The following is a 22,602-nucleotide window of genomic DNA, read 5'->3' on the forward strand; positions in this document are numbered from 1 at the left end:
CAATTATCCTCGATACCGGATAAAACGTTATTATTCCAGATATCGAATGACAGTTTCATCCCTCATAATTGGATTTCATTCAGTCGAATTTACCAGAAACCCGATCCTCTAATTGTTTCAAACGATGTAATTGTTGTACTTCGATAGATCGTATTCCGCGCAAGAAAATTATACCACTAATAAGTTAGTCGAGATATAATAGTTGAACGCGCGTACACTTGGCGAACTCTCGACTTATTTCTTTTACAAAGAAACATCTTCCTGTCTCGTGTTCTGTCTCGCATTTTAAGATCTACGTGAAACTTTAAAGCAAACTACGGCGCAATGGATACGCGTGAATTATTACTTGGAGCGATTTCGAAAAGTATCCCGACCACCTAGAGGGCGCGTTATCGCGCGTAGGGGATAAAATTTGTTTTCGAAAGAAACACGATCGAAATCACTGCGATTTAGATAGCGTTCGACCGATCGTACGATTATATAAGAAAATCGGGAAAGTGACGAAAGAGAATAACACCCGAACGATCGAAAAACATCGAAGGAAGCTGCAGCGGGAATGAAGAAACTGATAAGGAGGAAGAGCACATTCGCCAAGATAATTTTCACGGTTCGAAATACTCGGTGCTGTTGAAACAGGCCTCGAATGTTATGCCGCACGGAAAATAAACACCTCCATTGAAATATCCGTGTTAAAAAAAATATGCGAACCGAGAACTCGGAAGGGCTGGAAAAATAGAACAGGGGACAAAAAAGACCGTCGAGTTATTATTTTCCTTGTCCCGAGCCGACCGCTTCGGATCATCGAGATTCTACCGTGCGTTCCCGAGCTGTTTTACTTTCGATTCGTTCCGTACGACGAGTATCTCTGCTAATAATTTCACTTCGGGTCGTCGAGTACGAAGGAATCTATGGAAAACCCTCCGTACGGTGTGATAATTCTATTTCGAAAAACTACAAACGCAATCGACTAATTTCACTATGGAAAAGTCCCGAGGACGATGTTACTCCGTAAGAAAAAGATCGTTAAAAAGGGATCGAAACAGGACTAGCGTCCACGATACCTGGTGATAATTTCCCCTGGAAAGGGATCGAAAAAAAAAGTAGAAACACCCTTCACCACCGTAGGAAATATCTGGTGCTCCCCCCGTGGTGTTTGTCGTACGAATATATAATTCGGAACGGTTCACTCGGGACCGCGATGGAGGATTTTCCGTCGTAAATCAACGCCGACGAAAAACCCGGTCGGTTTAAGCGAAGGCGACCTAGACTTTCGACCGAATCACCGGTCCCCCCGTGCGACCGACGCGGTGGAATAGGTTTTTGCACGGGCCGGTTGGTGTTCGCGAACTGTGATCCGCGTCGCGGAAACACGTGCACGACCGCGGCGTATAACCGGCGGAGTGAGCGAGAGGGCACGTCGGCCTCGAGTAGAAGAGGATTTCAACCTCTTTCGTCGAGAGCGAGCGAGAGAGCGAACTGGGAGACGGCCCGTCCCACGACGGTGCGGCACCGATGGTGGGGTGTCAGCCGCGGCTTATCTGGCGACTTTATGTATATTACGATGCCCAAGGCAGGAACACGAGCAGTTCACTGCTGGCTAACTGGTCGGAGAAGTCGGCGAAGCCGAGTCTGAGCCCGGCGGCCCGGTTCATCGAGAGAAACGTGTTCGAGAGCGAGCTACACCGAATTAAGAGCTTCGGACGCACACGTGCACGCACGCATACACACACACACGTGCACACATACACACGCAAACGTACGTGTGCGCACGTACGACGACGACGACGACGGCTACGCTGCTGCTGGCCTACCTACCGAACAATCACGGATATATTCGCGCGTGTATACCGGTCAGGTGCGCGAAACCGTAGCCGTAGTGGAAGCCCGGGGCGGTCCAGAGTTTGGCAAGCTGATCGAGTCGGTATCGATACTTCACGGTGATCGCTTCGATTCAGGATGATCGTCCTCGCGTGGTCACTGTTCGTTATGGTCTCGTTGCTCATCGCGACCAACCAGGCCTTCCTCGCCGCTCCGCAACCAGGTACGCGCCAATATTTTTATCTTTATTCGAATGTATCGTACACGTAAAAATCGTATAGAAATCGAACCACTTGGGAATAGATTCACCGGTCGCTCGTGATCGTCGACCAATTCGAACGTACGATCTTGAGATTTCGCCGACGATCGTTCGTAACGTTTGCGTTGCTCGCCATCGACGTACACTCGCGCTTCGTAGACGGACACCGCCGATGTTTACAACGCGCGCGGCGAGTTTACGAGCAGAATTTTCGCGCATGGATACGGACAGAAGAACGAGGTGTTTTGGAATAATCGTAGCGCGTTGTTTCGAATTTGCGACGGTTCGTCGAGATTTCGAGAGGAAAGAAATGTCTAACCCGGAGTTCGTTCCCTTTTTCGCGGGAGGTAATTGTACGAATTCGGACGAAACCGTGTAGACGCGTTTCGTGGCGCGAAGCTAACCTTAATTCCTTTTTTTAAAAGTACACGAAGTGTTTACCAGCGCTACGAAGGCATTTCGTGCGCGTATTATTTTGGTTCGCCATCCTCGCATGTATCGTAACGTCAACGTAATACGCCAGCAGTCACGCCGGCCGTTTGATACGGAATTAAGTACCCACTCGGTACCCGTGTAAAACGCTCGGTTGCGAAGTAGCTCGTTGGAAATCCAGATCGATGGTTCGTCGGAGCGTATACGTTATTCGTGTTTTCACGTGGTGCCGAGACAGGCGCGCGCGAGATCCAAAATTTCTCTGTTTTGGGGTCATTAGCGTCGCGCACATATATATTTCCAAGTTCCACGCGGGAGACCCCGAATTGTTTTTCCGACGATACTTCGTCACCGATGATTCCCCGTAGTTCGATTTAAAACGGTTGGTCCGTTGCGGTGCGAAATTTTCGATCGAGTAACGATTCCGTGTCCGCGAAGTTCGTAACTACGGTAGACACCTCGTGACGCACGACATCGCTAATCGCAATATGTATGCAATTATACTTTGATCCGTGGTCACGAATAACGACGAATAATTTTATCTGTGACGCGCGTTTAAAATAATTAGAGGTCAAGTACTCCGATGACGACGACTCGCCCGAGTATTCTCCGATCCGAAATCTCCAGATGAAAGGACACGAGATCGCCGCGTTAAACGACGTCCGGTAACGGGTTTCTTTTGTATATTTTTGAATCGTTGTAACGGCGAGACAGAAGTCGAATTTCAATTCGAACGAAACTTCTGGATTTGTGCGTGTTTCTGAGAACAAGAGTGAGGTAAATAAATTAGTTAATATACGATTCGATATTTATATATATATATATATAATATATATATGTATGTATATATATATATCTATATATATATATACATACATTTAATTACCGAAGATTTGAATTACGAAGCTTTGGAGTTATTAAATAAAATCGTTCGAAAGGACGGTCTCTTGAGTACAAGTCGCAATCGTCGATGAAATTCCCGACTCGTGAAACGTGCAAGATTTTTGGATATATATTTCGTCGTTATTCCGTTCGTTCTCGTAAATTGTAAATCGTGAACTCGGCTAGCCGATCAAAGAACGAGGTGTTTCGAAGCGGGCGAAAAAGAACGTGCTCGGTTTTAGCGCCGAGGAGCTAAACTCTTCGGGTCGCCTTTCATAAAAGTCCCGTTAAAAATAGACGCGCGCGAGGCAAGACGATCGACACCGTGTTCATTCTGAAATTGCACTTCACTCTCGCGTGGAGCTCGTTCAAGGGATAGATTTAACTTCCGTCGACGCGAATTGCCAGTAGACGCTCGACGAGAATTCAGTTTGAACCGTTGCCACCGGGAATTATGGCAATCTTGGGGCATCTCCAGATTACGAGAGTTTTCGTCCAATTTCACCGGTTACGCGTTACGCGTTCTTTACCAGAGGTACTCTTCCGGTGTTGATCGTTAAATTTATGCCGAATTTTTAATTAAACCGCGATAAAGGAACGATCGTCGGTTCCACTAGCGCGAATCGACGCGTTTTATCGACCGGGAGATTAAAAGAATGCTATAACGAGCGAATGAATTAGATTTTTCTTCCTCCTAACCTTCGATCGGCCATTTTGCTACGAATGTAACGGCAAGTGATCGAAAGATATTTTGTTAGCTTTCTTCATTTTGTTCGTGGCTAGGTATAACCGGTGGTACAATCGAAACTAATTAACGAAAGGTTGGAAACACACAAACTCGGCTTCTTCGCGTTGATCGATCGGGTGTTCGACCGACGTCGAACTTGCTGGTTCCATGTGCAAAAAGCGTTTGTCAGTGATCAATTTCGTGAATTTTCGCACTCCTACCCCGTTCGCTGGAGAAATGTCATTCTTAGGGTCTCCGATCCAGCAGAGACGAAATTGAGCGAAGAACGAGGACGTTCTCTCGTCTCGCATGATTTACTCCGGTTCCACCTGGGTCGTTGGTTACTCGAGTTTCGAGGACTCGGGAGAGGATCTCGTTCGCGATCGTTCCCAATGTTCGTCGGAACAAGTTTTTCGCTATAGTGAATATTTTTACTTCTAAACGATCGTAATTCCGATCAAAGGTTAAAAACATTTACGTAAGTGTTATTAAATATGCTAACCAAATCATTGTCCACGAGTATTACTGAAATTGTTTAAAGAACGATGTAAACCTCGCGCAACGAGGCTACGTTAAAGGTCGATATCAAATTCATTTGGTGCACGTAAAGCTTCCCTTGAAACGCGAGATTCGGATTCATCGCTGCGGAGTGTAACGACACCGCTCGTATCGATCACTGGCCTTTATTAAATTCAACTTCGATTTCCTATGAATACGACCGTCCGTTATTTATGCAGGCGGTCCGTAATCCTTGAAATCGGATATCGGGCGATATTAAAAAAAAACCCCGCCCCCCACGTGTATGGTTCGCGTTTGAACGCGAAGGAATCCCTCATTTTAACGCGTTTGCTTTCGGTAGAGACTCGGAATCCGAAACACGTTCGATCGATTAACGTTTCATCGCGTGTCAGAAGCGATCTCTGGCACACACGAGAAATCGAGTCGACGTCGTGGATCTAACGGATCGAGAGATCGTCTCGAGTTTCACGGAAGAACGGTACACCTAACTGCGAAGGGAACGATACCGTTAAAAATGATACCCCTGCGTACCGTCTCGTATCTAACGCGGCAAAATTTTCGTCGTGCGAATTACGTGCTTGTACTTTCGACAGACTTTCTCGACACGCGATTATCGTGCACACACGCTCTTCGTAGGCGAGATCGACCGACCGATTTCGTATAAAGGTGTAAAATTGAAATAATTGTTCTTTTTTTTTTTTTCTTCATTACCGATCAAACACTCGAGTACTTTACTCGAGATCTCTTTGTTTCTCGTCAGGGCTGTCGACAGAATCCGATCAAACGAAGTTCCTTCCCGATCTTTCTCTTTGCGCGTTATGATCGATGAGGTTTTAATTTCCTTTTCGACAAACGATGGACGTGTCGCCAACAAGCAACACTCCTCACAAACACGATGTAAGTACTGGTAGTACAATTCCGATAATACGGCGGCCAATATAATCCGACATGGCTGATAACACGAACGTCATTTGACAATCAACGTCGTATTTAGCACGGACAAAGAAACCACCGCGGCATGATTTTATTACACGTTCTTTATTTTAGATATTTTCATCGATACGGTACACGTTCGTTAGAAAATCGCGTTACCACTCTACGATCGTTTCGTAAATTACTTTCCTCGTTTTCGCGGGGTTACAGATACACTCCGATGGTCCGAAGTCCCGAATGTGTCGTTGCCTTGTTGGAAATCATTTTGCGTTATTTCTTCTCCCGATCTTTCTCTCGGTGTATTATGATCGATGAAGTTCCAATTTCTTTTCTTCCAAGTGCTGTACCTTCTAACGAGCAAGACTCTCGACACTCCTCGAACGCAAGCACGAAGTGGGTATATACTAGCGCGAACTCGAATCGTTTCGGTTCGCGAGGAATTGCAACGACGATTCGAACCGGAAATGGTTTTTCGACGGATCGTGGACTCGTCCCGTCGCATTGCCACGAATTGGGTTCAACGTTTCCCCAATGGCGGCGCGTACTTGGTTTCCTTAAAAAAAAAAGAAAAAAAAGAAAAAGAAAAACGAAAATAAACCGGCACAACGAGAGTCGAGAGCGCATGAATTTGATTTTGCACGTTAATTACACGCGCGCCACTTCGGCTTGGCCGAAGTTAAATACCCCGGGCCGGATCGATTCGTTTACCTTAATTGTCGCCGGTTATCCGTTAACGAGCCTGTCGTTTTCTGTCAGCCCTATTGGCAGCCTGCCAGTGGCCCTTTTAAACCGGTAGGCCTCGTCGATTGGATATTGTGGTGAACTGCTGCTGCTGCTGCGGAAAACTGCTTGCATGTGCATGCCTGGGTCGCGTTCCCTCGGTATCGGGAACAGAAACAATAAATATCAAAGTTCTCGAGGCGTGGCAGGCCAGAGAACGTTGATAGGGACAGTGAATCCCTTTTCGTTTCCCTTTGGAAATCCAACGTGCAACGATACCGAAAACTCGTGGGACGTTTCGTGGAATTCGTCGAGGACACGTTATTTTCGTAAACGATTCGCACCGATCGATCGCACCGACAATAAGAATAAACCACGAGGTCGATCGATCGTCGATCGGAATGGTTCGTGCAACGATTGCATTCTAGACACGCGTATCCGTTGCGTCCGGAGCAACGTCATCGACGAGAAATCCAGAAAACTCAAGGAGGTACGTCGCGTTCGCGGACAGAAAAAGAAGCTGTCCTTTGTAGAATCTTCTGCGAAAAAAGTACGCGTAAGGTCATCGACGAGAAACTTGGAAAACTTAAGGGGATGCGTTCACGAGCGAAAGTAAAGAGTGTACTTTGATAAATTTCTTTACAAGGAAACTGTTACTTCGAGGTTTCAATATCGGGTTGCAGAGTATATTTTCCTCGACAGTGTTCAATGTTCGCGAAAGGAGCAAGGAAAGGGAGACAAATTTGAAAGAAATTTTTATTCAATAGGAGTGTAAGGAAGAGTGACGATACACTCGATAAACGATCACGAGAGAACCATCGTGAACGCGATACGGATCTATCATCGATCACGTATAATGTACTTATCTACCGCTTCTCGCGTTTTCAATTGTACGATAGGAAAATCGGCGTCTGTTACGTACTTCGGTTTTTCCAAATTCGATAACGAAAAAGTTCTGTCTGACGATACACAATTAGCTTTATTGAATTGGTCGGTTGCGTGCGAAGTTTTCTTATTAAAAATTCCGACCGATTCCTACGTGATGTGGATTTGGTAACACCTTCGTTGAATCAACAATATCGCGTTTCGCGTTACATCGCAAAACGCCACCGATTCCGACGTCACGAAGTGTGAAACCACGTCACCGGTGAATCTACGAAAACGTCGGAGATCAATAGTCGGATTTGCATATTCGAGGAAACGTCCCGATGTTCCCGCGTTAATTCAACTTTTATCGGTGTTTATCGGGAGAACGTCGAAAAATTATCGACAATATATGCCAAACGTAACCAGTTTTCCGCACGAAGACATTCACACGATGTTTGTTCTCGCATTCGTTTTTGTCTTCGCCAGCGGGACGATCTTTTGTTTCCGACGAAAAAAATCTCCGTTCGAATGACGAAGTAACACGCAAAACGAAACCGTGGATAGACCTCTCGCGTGCTTGTTCGTTGATTCAATAACAGCCGCAACAGCTGGACAAATGAAAGATGCATTCATATCCATTCACCGTGAAACATTGACACGTTCATTCGCACCATTTGCCGCGAAACCTGTTAACGAACGACAGCCACTAATTACGAATCTAACCTTCTGCGAGTACTTCTAACGAACCACTCCCGCGATAACGAGCGACCATTTCCCAAAAACGACTCGATTTCCAACCGATCGGAAGAAATCGTGGTAACGAACGCTTTTAATCGCACGATTCGTCGTTCAATTCCATTCGCGTTATTGCGTTTGCTTCATCGGTCTTTGTTTAGATTTTTGTTCGATCGTGTCGCGAAACACAATGAAAGAACTTTTTAGAGCACTCAACGCGCTCAAAGTTCTCAGCATGTACGGGTCGATTTTCGTAAACGTCCACGGTACGAGGATACCCGAAAGAACCGTACTTACGAAAAATTTCCATTACGATAAATCGTACGCGTTGGAAAAATTGGAACATTTTCGCTACAGAGTACATCGCCTCGAGGGAAAGATGATTCTACGTTTAAAAATAGATAAAAAAACATGGAATAAAATATTTTCATCGATGGTTTCGTTTTCGAAGAAGTCGATTCTGAAAATTTGCGCCCGGGTACTTGGGATCTTGCGTCAAGACGTCTACCAATTTTGAACGCAATGCGTAGACGCGGCTATTTATAGAGAGACTCCGTTCTTGCAATAATATTACTGGAAAATATATATATATATTCAATATATATAATTATATATACATATATATATAAATTATATATATACATATATAAAATGCAATCACTCGAAGCCGCGTTTAGAAAAATGTTATCTCGCGTTTCTTTTTTTATTTATCTTTCCGCGTCGAATCACCTGCTCCCCGATTGTACCAATCGTCGCAGACCATTCTGCGTAAATAACTTTTATGCGCGTTCGCGAAAACTTCGTAGGCAATCGAATCGCCGAGCCCGTAAGGAGCAACACCCCGCGTATATTTTTACGATTTGTGTATAAACGATGCGACTCGGGATAAGAAAACTTTGGACTCGTTGTTCGCGAACTGACGTGAAAATGTTATTTCGGGGCGTATTAAATATTTTTGGAGCGGAACCACGAGTGTAAGGAAACGTTTTAATTATACAATGGCAAGATAACGGGCCGGGTAAATAGCGCGTGTTTATTACAGCGTTTGAATTACTCGCAGTGGTAGTTCGAAGGGATTGCCCCCGAAACTCCGTTGTCCGATTTCAAATCGTGCGATTTAATTGACCCCCCCCCCCCCCCCCCCCCGATTCGAGGTGGGTCCGCGTTTCGCCTAATCCGTTTGCTAAATTTCTAGCCGGTCGGTTCAGTAACCTGGCTCGACTTTCCACGGCGGATGCACAGAATGTATGTATTAACGTTTATATTCTGCGTGTAGCGCTATATATAGGCGTATAAGAACACCAGGAAACCGTTACACTCCTAGACGCGGCTATACTCGCAACATCGGACAACCGTGTCCCCGTTCGCGCAAAAATTGCCGCGTGAATACAAAGTCGTCGTACGATCGTTCGTCGAACAACCAGACTCATCTGTATTTATAAATCCAGACCGACGACAGGCCGGTTCGATCAACGGTTTAAGAATTTATCCGATAGCCAATAACACTCGTAATACCCTGTCTGACCATAGAATTCCAGAAATACTTGGTTAATGAAAGAAAGGAATAAGGTCGAACCAAGTGTTAATCGCAAGACGAGTACAAATTGTAAACGATTTACGTTCGGTGTAAACGAAAGAGGGTGTAATTTTTAGGAGGTACACCGACGCGTTCATCTCCATCGTTTCGTAATCTAAGAATGAGATTCGGAACGAAAATCTCTCATCGAAGTGTTCCAGTTGCGAACCGACGCGACTGACGAGTCGCGTCGTTTTGTCTTTCGTGTTCGTTAGAGGGATCCAGGGTAGAGATCGCGAGTTCGTTCGCGGTGGGTTCGAGTTCGTTTGACGAACGCGTATCGAGTACATTATCTCGATCGAGTTCGGACTCGAGATCTCTCGACGCGGTTGACTTTGAAACGGTAACGTAGCTGGGTCGTCCGTACCTACGACCCACCATCCGGCGAAAGTCTGGCGAGAACTCTTGTCCGTTCGCGTCCGTAGCGAACAATGGCCGTACACTCGAGCCAGGTAACAATACTTCCGATAATAATACACGACGATCGTAAAAGTTGGACCGCGGCCAAGTTCTTCGCTGAACTCGGCCCGCGAAACAAAAGAGTCCGCTCGAAGGTCTCCGTCTCCGAACAAAGATTCGTGATAATTGTGTCCTTTTCGGACACTGAGGGCGCGCGTTCGAATCGCGCGAATTTAGCGCCGTGCAATTTCACGCCAAACACATCTGTTCGCTGACCGACGACGATATTTATAATGTTGCATCGGCCTTCGTCCGTTTCTCGACTCGGGTACACATTAAAATCCCTTTCTATTTATATTCACGGAACTATCTAATGAGAATTCCACAGTAGTCTCACAGAATTACTTCCGGGGGTTAAGGGAGGATACTCGAACGAATCTCGCATCACCGACCACGCGCTTCGTTGGTTTTTTATTTAAAAAAAAAAAGATTCGTATCGAATTGTCAGACTGGAGATAGTTTACACGCGGTTTCGTTTTGTGAAGTTTACGTATAGGGTTTGTCGCGAGTCGTGGAGAAGTTTCAAGACATTTGTCTCTTCCTGCGTTCGCGGAACACTCGTGTAAACAAAAGCTTGACGGTATCTTCGGTGCACGACGATCGCCATCGAAAATCTGTACAACGTTTACTGCTATTTTTTCTCGTGGAGATGCAGATATCGCTGTTACTCGTGATCGTTACTACGCGTGACTGCTTCTACGTTATCGTACGTTTCTCAGAAAATCGCTACATCGATGCATTACCGAAACCACGTACACGATTACGTAATGCACGATACGTGACTACGCTTTTTTTATCCGATGTATCATATGAGCATCGAACGTAATTGCCTTAATTACACGCGTGTTTACCTATCTTTGGACAGGGAGCGGGCGAAACACGGTATCGTTCGTGATTTAACCGCGAGATTCGATCGGATTCAGTGTTCAATAGTGCACCCCTTGACGTCTTGGCGGTTTGCCGAATGTTTTGTTACGGAATACTTATATTTACGTAAGATAGCCTAAAGAGCAAATTTCACATTGTATCGCGCACCCTCTAAAAATAATTTTGTCGAAAAATTCAATCGAAGATTCAGCCTCGATATACCACTCATTACCTACATTTATCTGTCGAAAACATATTATTTTTAATTGGAACCGATAAACCGTTGCACGATAATACCGCCAGGTGTATTACCATCGTTTCGCGATACTCTGACTCAAGACGTTACCACGAAACGATTTATTATTATCGATGGATCCGTTTGCATTTAATAACGCCGGCCGAATGAACGAATATCGGCTAAAAAGATTTCTCGATCGATGCACCAGAGGGTCGAGACAATGAAAGAGTACACGATCCCGACCGAATTATCACGGTTTCGCAACCGAGATTATAAGATTACAAATACGAGTACAAGTACAAGTACAGGAATACACGAGTAAAAATTCAGCGATCGTATCGACTTTTGGTATCAAAAGTCACGATTTTTTCGACCCGATAATGCACCAAGTGTTTTAACTTGGATAAAAGTACTCCGGTAAAAATAATTTGCGGATTACCTACTTAAACAATTTTATCGTTCGGGAAAATATTAAACGCTCTGGAAGCTTCAAGTGCCAATATAAAATTGATCTAGTTAAGTCCGTAGTAATACTTTCATCCCTGCTATTTGACTAATTTTTGATAATTATGCCAGAGGCTTAACAATTATTGCTAACGAGTATGTATCGAGTATCCGTGGATATAACATTCTTTCAGCGGTTGGATTTGCGTTATTTTCAGCGACCGTCTTAAGCTACAAATCACATTATTTGTTCTAAAGTAAGCTTATCAATATATATATATGCACGAGAGAATGCAAATCGTAATCGGCTTTTCCCGAGTTCGATCGGTAATTTAAACTCTCGCATCGGGTTAAATTGAAAAACAACACAAAAGAATCAACTCGTAGTGTACTTTAGTTTCAAACACGCTCGTTGTCTTACGTGTTTCCCCATTTGATATTCGAGTTTTACAAATTTTACTCGTAACGTTAATTGGATTTTACATACGTCCAATATGCCTGTGCTTTTCCGCGTTTCTCATATCTCACACGAACGCGGCACGGCGTAAATACTAATACAATGAGTTAAATACCATCAAGGTTCTCGCAAGGGGTGTTTGTACAAACAGAGTGCAACAGTAAATAGAGATAACTCATTTTTACGACGCTAACCGTAACGCGCCGTTTGTTTATTGCTACTTCCTCGTTCGCGAATGAAACTTCGTCAGGCGACGCGGTCGCGCGTAGCAGGGTACGTACAATGAAGATGATTAACAGTAGACGGTACGTATGTAAATGCACGTTTCGCGAGGCGTTCAGGAATGGTGCAGTGAAAAACAGTTTTCCAACAGAGTCAACGAGGACTCGACGATTAAATAGTCAACAATGTGTTGCGCAACTTTCGTTACGCGCGGGGCTATGGGAACGCGGGAGATTCATCTGCGTTGCGAAAAAAAAAAACACGGTTGAATCGATACAACGATCCGAGGACGTGCCGCATCGACATTTACACGCGTCGAGAAGACCATCGATGGTACTGCAACGTTTCGAAAAACCATGCTCTGTTTACTATTGTTTATTTTTCCTACGTACGTTTACATAATAGATCTCGTTGGAAGGTTTGATAACGTAATGCGGCGAGCAAGGTTACGCTGGTAAGACGGCGATACGATCACGTGAATTTTTCGAGAGTAACACCACTCCTTGGTAGAAAACGCGCAAAAATTCACGCAACGCTCGCGTAACACGATCCCCTGCACGCGTTGCACGAAGGGTGAACAAAATACATCGCGTTTCACGACAAATCGAAACATATCGCGGGATTCGATTCGAGATCCAAGGACGATATTTATAGGTGCAAGTTGTTCTTGAAACGAGCGATTGGAAACAATTCTACCGGTTGTAACGGTTGGAAGAAAATATCGAGACGGGTGTAATGACGTTGAATGGGTGTAGAAATGTTAGGAAACTGAAAACAAATGGAACACTGGTGATCACCGGGTTTAAGAAATACTCTGTAGCGCGAAACTGCGTTCCCGTCTCAATTTGCATCGATTTGGTGAAATATTTGAAAGAAGGATTCGTCGTGATTCGTTTATCGCGTTTTCTGCTGTCGTTCACAGTTACTTGAACTCTCGCTATCGCAAATGCCTCTCGCGCGTCGCTATAAAAATGAAAAAATGAATTTCCAACGATATAACGTACTTCTTTATTCGTCACTGTCCATCCCCATTTCCATCAACGACGGAATGTCTTACAAATGGATCTTTTGGCTTAAATTTTTTTTACGAAAAATTGTATCCTCTGGTCCAAGATATGCAGGTTATCGAACTTCGTTAACGAAAATGTTAATCGTAATCGTCGTTGATTTCCGCGTTTGATTCCGTAACGCGCACCGGTTTCGATCGGTCCGTAAACGACGCAACATATTTAATATTTCCCGGTGCCAAAAGGTGGGGGGGGGGGGGGGCAGTAGAGTGAAAAAAGTTTAGAAACAACGACCCCCTCTCTTCCCTTCAACTGGGCACTATCTGTTTCACGAGCACGCCGGAACGAGAAGACTTTAAGCACACTTCCGTTCCGAAGTTTTCGTGAACTTTCGGCGAAAAGTTTATCAACGAGATAGAACGGAATAATACAAGCGCCACGGTATACTTCTTAACAAACTGTGAAACAAATGCATTACGAAGTAGGTCGGTCCTTTTAAAGTGATAGGGAAATGGTATTGTTACGCCGCATAAATAATTCCGCGAGGCTTCCAGCGATCCCTCGCGTTTCCTGCGCCATTATACCGCGAAAGAACAGGCCGTGGTGGGGTATTATTACTTCACGGAAGTATAATGAAGTTTGCATGAAATTCACAAACAGCACTCGACGCGCACGAACTTCGTTTCGACGTGTATCTTCGAGCATTAGCTCTACTACGATAAATTGCTCGTTATCTTCTCCTCGATGCACGCGGATTCGTTGAGAGAACGGTCCTTATAAACGCCGGGACAAATTGAGCCCCGAAGCGTACGAATAAATGCATCTTACTCGAGTGCGTGCACCACTCGAGCGCGCAGCTATAATGCAACCTGTTTAGTTTCATATTTTTTTTTTTTCTTTTTTCTTTCTTTCCATTTGCATCGCATCGTCTGTAACGCGTGTACCTCCGGCGTACGGAGTTTGTATTCGTTACGGCTACGATCCCCCACAATTTAAAAGTCGTTTACAATCAAGACAATAATAATGAGGCGCAAATTAGCGTTACCCTTTAACGGTCTGACACTGTTGTTGTATTAATCACATTTGCAATTACCCGCGTTATAGGCTTGCGAGGGGTCAATTATCTAAATTAACTCGTCTCGCGTACTTGCAAAACACGTTGCAATTATCGTTATTGTTTTGTTCGCGAAGTTTCGAACAGTTACGGTTAATATCTGAGAATATTTTTTTTAGTTTTTATTTTTTTTAATTTTTTTTTTCTTCCATTTCTTTTTTACAATTCTCTTTCCCCCTCGGAACGATAACGAGGCGCGTTAATTCGTAGAAATTGCACGGTCCAGGGTGGGCAATATCCTCGCCCGATGAAATTTTAATAATCTCGATGCAATTGTAGACGCTACACGTACACGTGCATACGTAGGTGCGCAGACGGTAGGGAAGCTAGACGGCTCGCGGGGCAATAAAAATAGAGTACATTCGATTTTTCGTGACGGACAAAGGCGCGGCTTATGTAACTTTCATTGTGTCAACGTCGGGAAGGTCGCCGTGTAGGATTATCCATATTCAGATTGTTCGGTCCGAAACCGGCGATTTCTACTGGAAATCGTCTCCTCTGACTAGCACGTGGCGTACGTGATTCGTGAAACGTACAACGTTTACGTAGAATCCTCGGCGCAGGGGTTTTTACGCTTTTAACGAGAAACGGTTGACGAAAGTCTTGCGCGTTCTCTTTCGATAAATTACGTATCTTAATTAAGAGTGACCTTTCGAAACACGATTAGCCACCGGAGTTGGGCGAACTAGAGATTGCCGAGGACTTGCGTCATCCCCAATATCTCGGACGCAAATTGAAGATCTCCATCCCGTTTGGAGATTCTAATTCTTACCAGAAGGTATTCGTTTCAATTCCACGAGATATTGGATCAGTCGTGCGAAGTCTCTTTCAAAAATTTCATTCTCGTTGAAACGACATTTTCTTCCTCTTATTCGACGGTTCTCGTCTCTTAAATATCTACGTTACTCGTTCACGAACGAGTTTCTCTGTTTCGAAACGAAAACTCTATGCAACCTCGATAGGTGACTGTAAACTTACGACAGGTGATTTATAAAAATTTGAGTCAGAGGAAACAATGCACCCATATCGTGGAACACGATACTTCGAGGTGACTTATTGCAACGGTATTGTAGCTTGAATCACTCTATACAGAGAACGTTAAACATACGTCAGATTGAATCACCTAGTGGTTAAATAGTCTAACGCGAAACAACCGGATCCAGCGAAATGACCATTTAACGATTGACAACGCACAATCGTGTCGGGTTAAACTTGAATTTCTGGATGAACCGAAACGCATCTCTTCGCAATGTAATACCGTTGTGACATTGTTCTTAATAAGTACGTTGAGAAACAGCCAAGTAACGTTTCAAACGGAAATGTTACATCTACTCTTAAACGCTCCGTTGTGTGTAGAATTGGACTCTTTGAAACTTTATAACGCACTTCAGAATTTCTATGAATCCCGAGTGTTTTGTCAATAACGATTGCGATCGTTTTTAATTTCAAATGTCTCGGATATAACCGTGATTTGAGAGCCGCGCGACCGATAATCTTCTCGTTAATCGATCGTGCTTTTGTCAAAATTCAATTCTACCGAACGACAATCTGTATTTCGGGTATCCCGAATAATACGACCAAATTGTCAACACGCTTCGATTAAAGCGGAGAAACTCTTCAAATTAGAACAACTATCGAGCGGTAACCTCTGTCGTTTAATTACCGAATAAAACGTATACGAACGGGATTGTATTTCGATATCAATGGAGAGGCGTGCCGAAGTTTCAATCGACTCGCTTTCGAAAACGTTGATCGGGTCAACAATGTTTAAAAATTTATGCTAAGCACGTAGACACATCCGTATACCAGACACTTCGCGATAAGAGTTATCAATGCCAGTGGCCTGACAGTAATTATACGAGACGCAACGAAACGTACTCCGAGGAATCGTTTCATCCCGTCAAAGCGTTCTTTTATTTTTCACCGAAATTCGTGAAATTCTTTTCAATACGTGAACATTTTGATCCGCAAAACCCGAGTCTCGAAATCGCGACGTGTTCGATTCCACAGTTCCAGAATATTTGCAGAAGACAAGATAAAAGTAACGCGTTTGCCAGAAAATTAGGACAAAACCGACACCCGCTAAGACAGTCGGATTTAAGACCCGATTGATATACAGGGTGCCTCAGTCAAAGAAAGCCATCTAAATATCCGTTTCATTTTGAACGATACGAAAAATATTTATGGCACAATATAAACGGTTTTGAAATAGGAATACCGTAGATGGAAACTTTTTTTTTGTTTCCAACGTTACCTCTTTTCAAGTATTTCAATCATTGATATTTTCATTTTAGAAGAAAGTATTTCCAATATTTTCGGAAAACAATTGTCCGTTCGCGCAACATCGCCTTCGAAACCGCTCAAATTGTGCCGCGAGTATTTTTCGTCGTTGAAAAGAAAAAAGCAAACGTTAAAGTAGCCTGCTTCGGTCGAGACAACCTATATTGCCCCCAATGATGACAAATGAAACGTGAACTTATTGCGAAATACCGCAGTACCGACCAATCAGTGTCTCGGTAGCTCAAGACGCTTTATCTGAGAACATTGACGATTTCAAATTCGTGATATTCCGCAATTGTTTTTCGTATATGGTGTATATACACGCGACGAAACGAAGGAACTCTTGGTACGTCCGATGATCAAAATTCGGAGACCTCGAGTCCTATTTTAGTTTTCGAATTACGTGCACACGATCGTCACGCATGTATCTGTTTCTTGTTGCAGTTCACGGGATGTCGAGTTACGATGTCACTGGAGCTCATCGACGATTAGAGAGCAACGAGGTGATTCATAAGGTAAACAACAACCACGACGATGATCACGACGAACAGACGGTCTACGTAATCGAGTTCGAGTCCGAGTCGAACGAGAAAGAAGAAAGTTTGCAGAGCAAAGGAAAGGACACGAATACTGGTGAGGAATCTTTCGTTGTTTCGAATGAGATCTCGTTGAAGTAAATCATTTTCGTACGTTTTACCGAATCGTGAGAACCAGTGACCGATTGCAACAAAAAATTGAACTCATGCCACATCCTTCGTGAAAGTATAGGGAATCTGAACACTTTAAGCCTGTCGCTCTTTAAATATCCACTATCGCTATAATAATATTGCGGTCTAGGATTAATTTGAATATAGTCAGGACTTATTTTGGCGCACTGGCAAACGTTTGACTTTTCAAACTGAATCTGTTCGGTGAAATTTCAGAACAAGGGGGCAATCTAGCTCGGCCCCGTTCGAGTATAGTTCCAAGCAGTTAGTTCACTCTCGTTGAGCTCATTAACGGCATTCGTTGGTCGATTACACGTAAGAGAACGTAATTTCCATAAGACTTTACGCGCAAGCCGCTCATAATTGAGCTTGAATCAATCCTAGCATCGATTCGACCCGAATTACCAAGGAATTCGCGATCGCGGGAACTAATAAAAACCATCGTCGCGTATAAACGAATAACTGCTTTCTATAATAAATACGAGCGGTGATTTATTATTCGCGCTATCACTTGAAAGTCACCGTCTCAAATATTTCATCGACCAACTTTTAACGTTCGAGATGTGATCCCTCCTGACTACACAACCCGAATAATTTTAATCCGTAAACGGATTTAATCTCGTTTCGAAAAGTATATTGATTAAAAAAAAAAAAAAAAAAAAAAAAAAAATTGAAGATACAAGATAGATTAAAATTTCGGAAAGATAAAAACTCGTTGAAATGGGAAATTAAGAGACGAATGTTTGCACAATTCGACCTGCTTCTGAGAAACGAATCCGATTATTAAAAATCGAAATAAACAGTCGAGAAACGTTCGCGATAGATTCGGCAAATATCGGCCCGAAAGACGATTAAATTTATCGACAGAAATATGCAGAGTAATGCAACAGGAGATAGATACTTGAATGGGAATCGGTAGCGATATTGCACTCTCGCGTTTCTTTTATTTAAATTTTTTCGACGATAAATAACAACGAACGTCGTCGCTTATCTTCGATTTTTCTACGTTAAACGTATACAGGCCATGAATGAAGCGTTTTTCGCTTGATAATTTTAATTAGAAACGATACTCGATGTCTATAACTTACATCCGATGTCGTCTAATCGGTAATCTATTACTGCAAGTAACGAGCTGCTATTTTCAATTAGTAATCTTGTTTACTTTGATTCTTGCGCCGTCACTTCGTGAGAATACCGTCGATTGCGAGATACGAATCGAACCAACGATGCACGATCGGCCTCTGGACGTTATTTTATCCCTGAACGTGTGACACCTTGACACGTTATCAACGATTGCACGTCCTTCATAGGTTGGGTTTTATTTTTGTTACAGTGGACGGGGACGGTCACAATCCGTTGGACCCATGGTCGATCGTCTGGTACATCGGCTCTTTCGGTGGCCTGGTGGCCTTTTTCCTGATAGTGAGCTGCTCGGAATGGTGTTGCCGTCGCGGGGGGCGGCCATTGGCTGTGCCTTACGCGCAACGGGCAGAGGTCATCAACGAGGGACAGGTCGTAACCGAGGCACCGCCGCCTCCTTATCATCTGTTCGCCCCACCGCCATACGATTCCGTCAACTATGGGGAAATCGTGGACAAAACATCCGGGGAGAAAGTGGACATCTACGTGATATCGGTGCCGATTCACAGGCCGGTGGTGCAGGTCCCAGCCTAGAGGTCTCGACTAGAACGTCCTCGAGACGAGGATTTGTGCAAATCGATATCGAACGACACCGAACGTGTCGAAAATCTGTTGACAATCGTTCACTGAACGATTCGAATGGTACGAATCGGGAGACGATCGGAAAATGTCACGGTCCCTCCCGAAGAAAGCTGTAAGTCCTTTAAAACGGGGTCCAGGTGATTCGAACTAGATCGACGTGTATACAACTTTTGACAATCGTCCGTTTCGCTATCCAATAGACAAACGGATCGAGAAAACGACGCATGACGAGCACAAAAACGTTTGAAACATCGGGGACACCGAATGCCGGTCGGGTTTGATACCCAAATGTGCCAATATCCGAGTGTGATTAACGAAAGAACGATTAACGTTCTCGATGACTGCGAGCGCGAAGAATCGTTCGAGATCGAAAGTTTTCCAATCGAAGGAGTTCACGTATCGTTCAATCTCGGAGAGGGAACGATGTTCATGTGTAAAGGGGAACTCGAGAAGCTTCGTGTCTCGCTACGGCGAACGAAACGATTGAAATTGAAGACAACACCGTGATTGGGAAACGGGACGATCAATTTTTAGGGATCGTTCGAAGACGTGTTGTATTTGTCGAGTGTGTGGAAACGGGACGAGGTGAAGAAACAATGGTACAGTATGCCGAAGACGCTGGTGAGAAACGAAGAAACGAGCAACGAGAACTGCGATCAAATCACATTGTAGTTTAAACGATTGAACTCGAGCAACGTTCTCTGTGATATTTTTTCGTGGAATTGATGTGGTCGAGCATTTAAACGAGCGCCTCCAACGCCATTCTGTTCGTACTGAAACTGTCGAAGTGATTACGGAACTGCGTGAGATTTATGCGTAAAATGAGAAAACGAAAAATTCGGGTACTCGGTACCCGATCGAGTACCCGATTTCCACGTTCTCTCGTACCATCGTTAAGTTTCGAAGTCCAGGATCAATCACGGTGTATAGGAGTCACGAATTTCTTTTTAACAAATGATTTATCCGATCACTGCCTTGCCAGATGAATTATTCATATTCGAGTATTTTATCTTTCCAGCTTAACACGATGTTTATTCGCATTCAGTTTGTCGTAGTCGACCGCAAACAGAAACTGCCATATTTTCATACGTTGCATCGTTATCTTTAAAACCTTTACGTGTCGGATCGGACATTCTTGTACGATGCTACTCTTAAAGAATTTCGTAAGAGTGACGCACAAGTGACTTTAATCGGGAATAAAATTTTATTCGCGCTTTCATTAAGATTTATCCAGGAAAATGAACGTTTTTGTACAATCGTATGTCGATAGCAAAATAGTCGCGTGTAAAGTGAATTCAGATAATGGAACTTTTCAACATAAATGAATGTTGGATACTCGATATACTGCTTAAAATAATAAAAGGAAGCGAGACGAGTGACTTCGTACCTTAATAACGCGTCCAATACTTTAAACATTCAAACAAGTTGTACAAGTTAGATTAAAATTTTGATTCGTTTCCCTCGAGTGTCCACGAACACAATCTCCTAATTATTTTGAGCAGTACGACTAATTTGTAATAACGCTCCATGAATAGTGCGAGCTTTATACGAATTCTTTCCTTTCAAAAGTAAAACTTCATTGATCCGTGGAACAACTTTGATCGATAATTAAACTGTTCAAATGTTTACCATAAAAATTTCACGATACGTAAGAAAACTAAATTTAATATTACATTGGAGTTTTATTAAATTTAGTAACGAGTAACATTGAAAACATTATGGTAACACAACCGTACACCCCTAGCAGTGCTGTTACCTTCTTCGTTGAAGTTTTTAATTGTAAGCGTTCGAATTCTTACCGAATTTCTTTAGAAAAATATTATGTGGTTATTCAATACTGTGAAGATAAAATAATTCATATTTGCCTTGTACGTAGTATTGTGTAACAATAGCGTAACACGTTTTACAACCTGAACGATTTTATCAACCGAACACGTGCGCGAGAAGTTCGAATAATCTCCAATACGCGCTACACGCGATTGACCCCAATCGCGTTCGTTCCAAGTCCAACAATTGCAGACGATTACACATAGATCACAAGTTGACTGCCATAAAAAGAATTTAACTGAAGGGGGTCACCAATACAGTCTGAGCGTTAATTTCATGTCTCGAGAGCGATATTACCACATTAACATCGTCTACGCGGGACTATATAGTTTAAACGACTTCGTGTGGAAAACAAAATACGAAGTATTTTCTTACAGATATTCACATTTCGGATGCATATACCGCTTAAGACAAGGGAATCGCAATTTTGAGACATCGGGATTATTTGGATTGGTGGAATAACACCGCGCGCAGTACGAATGGAAAATATTTATAAGTAATATGCACGGTGTGTCGTGTAATTTGTGGTACAAACGAAAAGGGATTGATATCTTTTTCATAAGTTGAAAGTGCGCGATGAAATTGTCTTGTACGAGAGTTTTAAAATAAGCGCGTAGAAGATTCGGAAGTTCATCAAAGGCGCGCGCACTTAATTCAGATTTCAAAACCAAACGTAGAATCCTCGAATTCATTTCTTCTTTTAAACAAATCCCGATACAAGAAAATTTCGTTTTACATTTTCAATTTGATTCTGAATACGGAATCGAACCATTCGCGATTATATCACGAATTTAGAGACACCCTGGATTTGTAACTAAATATTACACTGCAAACTGCGATTCATAAAAAATATCGGTATCTTCTTCTAAAACGAAAAATGTTTCTTCTTTTTTTTTTATTTAACTACAGGATATCAAGTTCATTATAAATTGAATAGAAAAAGAATAATATTTAAAATATTCTTAAAAGATAAATAAATACTGCAAAAAGAAATTCTCGAAACGCAAATTAAGGCATTACGCAATCATGGAAATAAGATATTTGTAAAATTTTATTTATTTATGTTATCGCATTGATCTCTACCATTTAATTTTAACAAATGATTATTATTCGTATAAAAGAGAGAAATGAGTGTGCGCGCGTGTGCTTGTATGCGTGTGAGAATAAATTGTCTATTGAATGTTAAACAAAATTTATCGTAAGGTTAAGTACAACGTCGTTTATTATTATTATTACTATTGTTATTTGTCACTAGTGATGTTATTATCATTGTATTTGTAATCGCATTCTCGATGACGATGGGAATGCATTACAATGAATTCGCTCTCATTAAGACTTGCAGAGTCGCAGCGCTGTCGCTATTTATTTTTTATACTTTTATACATACTGTTTATACGTGTTCGAATGTCTCTACGTTTCCAATAAAATTTCTTTTCTCACGACACTACCTTATTTGAATTTCTATTCTTTTTTTGAAAATATATACAATTTTATAAAGTACAAGTTATAAAGAAATTTGAACTAAACGTAACAAATAATTAAGACCATAAGATTAGGAAAATTAATATCCAGAATCTGATATCATTGAGAAAATTAATTTAATCAAGTTACTTAGATACTTCCAACAACTTGTTTCAAATATGATAGTTTTCCGAATTGGGCTAAATCAGGCTTTTGGGCTAACACTTAAAACATGTTTCAAATTTTGAAAAAATAAGATCTCAATAAGCGAATACCGGAAAAGTTTTAACCATGCATTCAGGTTAACCAACTTAGTAAAACGATTTTAA

At 42.7% G+C, this 22,602-nt stretch overlaps 1 protein-coding gene across 1 annotated transcript; it reads left to right on the plus strand.

Moving 5' to 3' along the window:
• Window positions 1-1,583: 1,583 nt before the first annotated feature.
• Window positions 1,584-22,256, plus strand: LOC143143389 (uncharacterized). Its single transcript, XM_076304554.1, has 3 exons — window positions 1,584-2,041; window positions 17,001-17,189; window positions 18,597-22,256. The coding sequence occupies exons 1-3, from the start codon at window positions 1,957-1,959 to the stop codon at window positions 18,935-18,937; spliced, it is 615 nt and encodes a 204-aa protein (XP_076160669.1). The 5' UTR covers window positions 1,584-1,956; the 3' UTR covers window positions 18,938-22,256.
• Window positions 22,257-22,602: the final 346 nt, after the last annotated feature.

Source organism: Ptiloglossa arizonensis, chromosome 2 (assembly GCF_051014685.1).
Source record: "Ptiloglossa arizonensis isolate GNS036 chromosome 2, iyPtiAriz1_principal, whole genome shotgun sequence".
In the NCBI taxonomy this organism is placed as follows: domain Eukaryota; kingdom Metazoa; phylum Arthropoda; class Insecta; order Hymenoptera; family Colletidae; genus Ptiloglossa; species Ptiloglossa arizonensis.

Bases quoted from the DNA above. Each gene is read 5' to 3' on its own strand.
- LOC143143389 (XM_076304554.1), top strand. From the start codon at position 1,957: ATGATCGTCCTCGCGTGGTCACTGTTCGTTATGGTCTCGTTGCTCATC. The intron at 2,042-17,000 runs GTACGCGCCAAT...TTCTTGTTGCAG, and splicing joins CCTCGCCGCTCCGCAACCAG to TTCACGGGATGTCGAGTTAC. The intron at 17,190-18,596 runs GTGAGGAATCTT...TTTTTGTTACAG, and splicing joins AGGAAAGGACACGAATACTG to TGGACGGGGACGGTCACAAT.